The sequence below is a fragment of the Helianthus annuus genome, chromosome 16 (genome assembly GCF_002127325.2).
Source record: "Helianthus annuus cultivar XRQ/B chromosome 16, HanXRQr2.0-SUNRISE, whole genome shotgun sequence".
NCBI lineage: Eukaryota > Viridiplantae > Streptophyta > Magnoliopsida > Asterales > Asteraceae > Helianthus > Helianthus annuus.
The window spans coordinates 116,665,276-116,672,021 of NC_035448.2; the positions used below are offsets into that span (position 1 = coordinate 116,665,276).

Consider the following 6,746-nt stretch of genomic DNA (forward strand, 5'->3'; position numbering starts at 1 on the left):
AAGGACCATCCGCTTTTCGTTTTTCTTGCTTGCCAGATTAAGATACGAATTCATGTTGTTAGTATTTTTCTTCATATCCGTTACTTTGAAGTGCAAATGTTTTCATTAGTTGTTTATGTTTCGTATGTATATGTTAAAACATGCAATAGATCTTAAACCTTGTACTCCTTATTGCATGTTGCCCTTAGACTTATATCAATAGTGATTTAAATTGTGTTATGGCTTTTGTACTCTGTCACCTAAGCGATTATATCGAGACTTGTCGTTGGGGCATGAACGCCATGACACTAATCGTGACAGCGCGTAACTAAAGTTCAATGCGTCTCTAACTTGCACTTTGATTAGTACCTTTGGCCACTTAGAGGCGTATAGACCGATCTTAGCTCTGATTCATGGCTCCTATTTGAGATGGAATAATGTGTGTACGCCTACATGCAACGTCTCCTTGGTGTATGAACTAGCTAGTTGTGTACCCCTGTATTTCTGGCTCGTGGATGCTTTTGTATTATGTGCCTTATTTATTGTTATGTTTAGTATCTATTATGATATGTCTAATATGTTTCATATACATCTGCTTAGATATCCGATCGTGTATCGGGTTATGCTTCTGATCATGTTCAGTATCTGTTTTGTATACATCTTATTATGTTCCCGATCATGTATCGGTTTATGCTTTGGTTATTTTTAGTACATGTTTTGTATAAGTTTTGGGATTCAAGTTGTATCAGGATACGTCTCAACGTTATCGGTTTGTTTTGTTTAATTTAATGTTAGCACCATTTCATATTGCTTTCCTTATTCCTACCTTTACTTGTGCAGTTGATTTCTCCGTCATTGAGCAACCTTTAATTCAGCCGTAGCTTCTTTGTTGTGTTTTGTCTTTCGTTATCATTTATTTTCAGTAATTAGATAAAGACCCAGCTTTTCTGGTTTGATTCGAGACATCTGTTTCTTAGATTCAATGCCTGTTCCAGTTTGGGGTGTTGCAACATACCAGAACATGCATATACGGGTTATTTGAAAAAGAGGCCGGTGACATGATACACAACATTTTAAACAAACACGTCGCGACATAACGATATGGAAAATAGAACAAGGTGCCCCATGGAAAAAAAAAAAAAAACCCATCATTCATGAGTTCAATTCATACAAGACATGTTTTCTCTTCATAGGCTACAAAAAGCCATGATACTAAACCCTTTGTGTTCAAGGCTCAAAAGTCATATTCTCTGCCTCTTTTCGCACAGACTCAAAAAGCACAGAAGACAAGTATCGCTCCCCAAAACTTGGGAAAATTGCCTGCACATAAAATAACATCAGCTGCTTACACACACCACATAACTAAGATGGAAATGAAACATCTAAGCGAGGCAAAATGGGCAGGTAGAATAACAGGTCAAAAACCGGTATGTATGATTGTATGATTGCCCTAATACATGTTTTGGCCAAATCTTTATGAATAATTAGTGTTAAACATGATTGCAAAATTATGTTGTTACAATTTTCGCCAGAACCGAACCGTCAACACCCATAAGTTAACTCTCTTATTTCCCTCAAATGGAGCTTGTTTCGAAGTTCACACAGGAAGAAACATTGCAAATATAGACAGTCTAAGTAAATTGCAGTATTGAAATGAATTGGTAAACGGTAAACCCAAAGGAATAAAATGTAATCAACCCCAACACCGATCAGGACCGCGTATAAGATGAAAATCGAAAGATATTGAAGAAACTTACAACAATCAGCTTTCCAGCACTCTCTGGCCTCTTTGCAATTTTGATTGCAGCTGCAGCTGCAGCACCAGATGATATCCCCACCTGCAACCAAAACACATTTGGAAAACTTTTAGACAAAAAGCATACATATGACCCGTTTCCCATTGAGCTTAAAGTTTTAGATAGAGATAAAACATAAGTCAAACCGACACGTTTATGTGTAAACAGGTCAAAATTGCCATATCTACCAGAGATCAACAAGTAAAACAGTTGAACAGGTTCAGCTATGCATATGTCAAGTAAAACGAACTTACAAGTAATCCTTCTTTAAGGGCAAGAAGCTTTGCAGTTTCGATGGCTTCTTCACTTGAAACCTAAAAAATGCGTATAAACGTCCCTTAGTCAGAACTCAGAATAATCAATGATGGATGACAAGAGAGAGAACAAAAGAAAGATAAGAGAAGGGGGATCATACTTGCACAACTTCATCGATAAGATCAACTTCTAAAACACCAGGGATAAAGCCAGCACCAATCCCTTGGATCTTATGTGGACCTTAAACATGATAAACATGATCGATAAGTTCATGGAATTTGATACAAATGCTTCCACTTGTTTCTAAGATTCATATATTTTGGTTCATTCTAGAAGACGATGGAATAGATTATAAGCCTTCTGAGGCAAGGAAAAAAATTGTGGAAAATTAAATAAATAGTACATCAGTGTAGCTTACCAGGTTTTCCTCCGGATAAGATAGGACTTTCAGTAGGCTCAATGCCATAAAGCTGATGCCAAAATATAATTTAACTAGTTAGAGCTATTCAGAAGAGGAGAATATGTAAATGTGAAAAATGAGCTAAAAATGAATCAGGTCAAACACATCAAAAGTCACCTCATGTCTATTTCAACGCTTACAATGTCCACAATAATTTTACCTAAAATAAAAAATTATTATTTAAGTGATTCATACTACTTTTGGTTAAAGTTTATGCATTTTATCCCACAAAAATAAAACTAAACATACAAAAAAGTGTTGGCGGGTTAGTCCGACCCAACTATGAGTTCTGACCCAAACCCATTTTGATCCGTTACACAGCCTGCTCATTTTCCACCTTTAATATCTAAGTAGGTCGTAAGAAGTAAACCTTTATGTTAGGGTTTTGCTCTTTAAGATATTTCCCTGCACCTGTGATCGTACCGCCAGTTCCAATGCCAGAAACAAAAGCATCAATTTTACCATCCGTTCCTTTCCAAATTTCGGGTCCGGTTGTTTCATAATGGATCTAGGAAGTACAATAAGAAATTAGAGTAATTCGGCAACAAAACTAGTTACGCAAATGTGTACCATTTGTTTCATAATCATGGTTGTAAAATACCGACTAGCCTCCGATTAGTCGCCGATTAATCGCTATTCAGAGGTTCACCGAGTAATTTTTATCTAATCGGCCAATTAATCAGTAGGCGGTCAACAGTGGTCAAATCCAGTCCTAATTGGCCAAAAATCGGTGGCAGACTGCCAGTCTAGCGATTCCGGCCAGATTCTTGACCAAAACTTGTAAATTCCGGCAATTAATCCTATCCACTTGAAAATATGGATCGAAGAAGGTGTTAAAACATGTCTACTTAAAAAAAAAACATATAAAAATGTGTGTATATACATATACAACTGAAATTACACATAAAATCCCAATCCGATTAATCGCTAGTCGGTACTACACAGACCGACTAGCGCCTAGCGATTCTTACTACACTGTTCATAAAGGATCCAGGAAGTACAATAAAAAATTAGAGTAATTCAACAACTAAACTACCTTTGGATTAGCAGGATTCTCAAACTGCTGAAGAATGTAAGCATTTGGAGTTTTAGCCAATATCTCCTCGGCCTTTTGAACAGCACCTTTCATTCCTTTAGCAGGATCAGTAAGGACCAACTCAGCACCGAAAGCACGGAGAATAATTCGTCTCTCCAAGCTCATGGATGCAGGCATGGTGATGATGAGCTTGTAACCCTTTGCTGCAGCCATGAAGGCTAGTCCAATGCCGGTGTTACCACTTGTTGGTTCGATAAGGGTACTCTTTAGCAATGAAAGAGAAGCATGTTAGATGAAGTTGATTTTGAGATTTACAATGATAAAAACAGCATTAGATAAGAAAACAATCATAGTTGTTAACACTAACAATGATTAAATAGTAAAAGAATCTATTGAAAACGCTAACAAACCTCTCCCGGCGTTATCAGCCCCTTCGCCTCAGCATCTGAGATCATGCTATAACCGATCCTACACGCCAAAAGTAAAGACAACCATAATTAAACCAGACCCATACACAAGCAAACAGGGGATATTAACTCACTTCGAATAATATAACATTCATAAGCAATTCAAAAACTAATCAATCAGAATATCTCATCTATTCAAACAGACAAACTCAAGTTAATAAACAGTCATATAGTAACCACCTGTCTTTAACACTGGAGCAAGGCTCCATCATTTCCAGTTTAGCCGCAACGCGCCCAACACAACCATCGACAATAGTATTGAGATAAACCAAAGGAGTATTACCAATCAACTGCAAGCATAAACAACAATTTGAGCATCAACAAATTAACATAACATAATCCAAATCCAAATCCAAATCCACAAACACAATGACACTTACTTCCGTAACATCCTGCGCAATCGAACTTTTCGCTTCCGCCATACTTCCACAAATATAACTACAATTATCAAACAATCAAACCCTATCAATCAACTTATATATCTTAAAAATCAATTAATCAATTATTAAATAAGCACAACTACAATTCACAAACAATCAAACGCTATCAATCAACTTATATATCTTAAAAATCAATTAATTAATAATCAAATCAGCACACAATTAAATAACAAAACCACGTGCCGGCTTGAATAACAACAGTTTAATAATAATACAGACAACAGATATGATTCAATATAATATTATTCACGGCTCACGGATTTCTCAAAGGCTAATATCTACTTTTGATTAAAAAAATAAAAAATTACCGATTTTCACGGATAACGATCATTAAAAACTAGATTTATATGAAAACTAATTGTCGATTAGTGAAATTAACGATGTTAACGATGCAAATCGTACCTTTGTGCACAGTGATTAGGAGAAAAGATGAAATTGAGTTTGGTGAGTGAGGTTTGAAGGAGTAAAAAGTGGTTACAACAAGGTGGCTGACGAACAGTCTAGGTAATAATGTGAGTTATGATAATGATCCCTCAACTATTGATTGAAATACTATTTTGGTTGTTTTTGTGAGGATATGTTTGGAAAGTGGAGATTTGTGAATGTAGGCTAAGATCAAGGGTGGATACATAGGCAAATTTGGTGGACTTTATTTGGGTTGAAAACCACATATGTGGTGAGTCTAGGCTTTATAGGTCAATTAGAACTAGAACAACTATTGTGACATTTGAATAGTGGATTTTATGAATGGCAATTATGGGAAACTAGGATTTTCTTATGCGACGGGAAGTTTGAGTGCGAATCAAACGCTATAGACCAGTTTTATTTAAGCTTTTGTAATTTGATTATATTATAATATAATATAATATATTATAATATAATTATATTATATTATAATATATATTAAAAGTTAACTTTTCAATTTGGTATTTCGTAACTTATACTTTTTAGATATTTACTCATTCTATAAATACTAATTATAGTGTCGGTGTCAATCAATAACGTAACAAATTGAATTGATACTCGTCGAAAAACTCCTGTGTAAAAAAATTTCTATAACGTGTGAACATCGCTACCTAAATTACTAAATTATATATATATTTTTATGAAAAACAATGAATAGTAACTTTATTTTTATAATAATATATAATTTTTTATTCTTTTATTTAATATATTATAATAGTTTATTATTATATTTACTTTTAATAAAATATTTTTACTTTTTTAAAACCATATATTTCCTTTACCATTTTTTTCTAATAATTTTTTTTCTTTTTTTAGAACATATATTAATTTATTGATTAACTTATAGTTCTTTAATAATTTACGTTTATATTTTTTTTCTAAAAACCTAAGTACATAGTTGTGCTTGATTTTTTTCCCGACATTCCATTATAAGTTTTGTTAAAAACGAAGTTGAACTCATAATAAAGTATTTATTTGGTATCATAAAACGATACGATGATAAATTAAACCGTTATAATGGTTTGACTTTCTAAATGAAAGACGATGAATAGTAACTTTATTTTTATAATAACTAGTGATGTTCCCTCGCGCTTTGCGGCGGGAATTTGGTTGGTATCAGTTTAGCTTATTACGATACCGATACTCGCTATTGTAATTGAAAGAGAAAATCTTACGTCGATCAAAAACAATTAGAAACGAATATCGATACTGATGTTCAATTGACATCAGTTCGATTCGATTCGTTTCGTTTGCGTTCTATAAACCGATACCTAACGTATAACAACGCTTTTGACACTGATATTTATTTTATTGTGTTCTCTTTCAATAAACTGACAATATCACTATATCACGGTATCTATATTCATTTTTATGGTTTCCGATTTCATTTTTTTTTTCATTTTATCCACTCTGTCTGCGACGATAAATGAATATCGGTACAACTACCATGACTCTCAACCGATTGATACCGTTTGAAAAACATCGGTGCTGGTACCAGTGTTCATTTTTATCATTTTTGATCGATGTAAAACATATGTTAATTTCTATACCGAGTGCGTATATCGTACTGATACTGTAATAAACCAAATCAATATATATCCAATAAAAATCAATTAAGTAATAAAACAACCAAAATTATAAAAGTATTATAAAAATCTTTGATTTGCTTTTAATATGTTTAATAATATTATAAATATTTTTATTACTATTCATGCTAAGTTGTGTAATAAACCAAATCAATATATATCCAATAAAAATCAATTAAGTAATAAAACAACCAAAATTATAAAAGTATTATAAAAATCTTTGATTTGCTTTTAATATGTTTAATAATATTATAAATATTTT

General features: G+C 33.2%; 1 protein-coding gene across 4 annotated transcripts; it reads right to left on the reverse strand.

Moving 5' to 3' along the window:
- Positions 1-991: 991 nt before the first annotated feature.
- LOC110918288 (cysteine synthase) lies at positions 992-5,093 on the reverse strand. Of its 4 annotated transcripts, none has more exons than XM_035985203.1 (11): positions 4,836-5,093; positions 4,374-4,455; positions 4,174-4,283; positions 3,937-3,994; positions 3,527-3,790; positions 2,861-2,998; positions 2,449-2,500; positions 2,191-2,270; positions 2,030-2,089; positions 1,737-1,817; positions 992-1,299 (listed from the first exon to the last, which is right to left on the reverse strand). In XM_035985203.1, exons 2-11 carry the CDS (start codon positions 4,413-4,415, stop codon positions 1,207-1,209), a joined length of 978 nt encoding a protein of 325 aa, XP_035841096.1. In that variant the 5' UTR covers positions 4,416-4,455; positions 4,836-5,093; the 3' UTR covers positions 992-1,206. The 4 variants fall into 4 exon arrangements, with proteins under 4 accessions (XP_035841096.1, XP_022018319.1, XP_035841095.1 ...); XM_022162627.2 differs by having other exon boundaries at positions 4,374-4,431; positions 4,836-5,067; XM_035985202.1 differs by having other exon boundaries at positions 4,374-4,441; positions 4,836-5,067.
- Between the last annotated feature and the right edge of the window lie 1,653 nt (positions 5,094-6,746).

What these genes read in the sequence shown, in the direction of transcription:
- LOC110918288 (XM_035985203.1), bottom strand. Translation starts at nt 4,415, where the DNA reads ATGGCGGAAGCGAAAAGTTCGATTGCGCAGGATGTTACGGAA. An exon ending in TTGCGCAGGATGTTACGGAA is followed by an intron (nt 4,284 to 4,373) that starts GTAAGTGTCATT and finishes TTATGCTTGCAG; the next exon opens with TTGATTGGTAATACTCCTTT. An exon ending in AGCAAAACCCTAACATAAAG is followed by an intron (nt 2,501 to 2,860) that starts GTTTACTTCTTA and finishes TTTTGGCATCAG; the next exon opens with CTTTATGGCATTGAGCCTAC.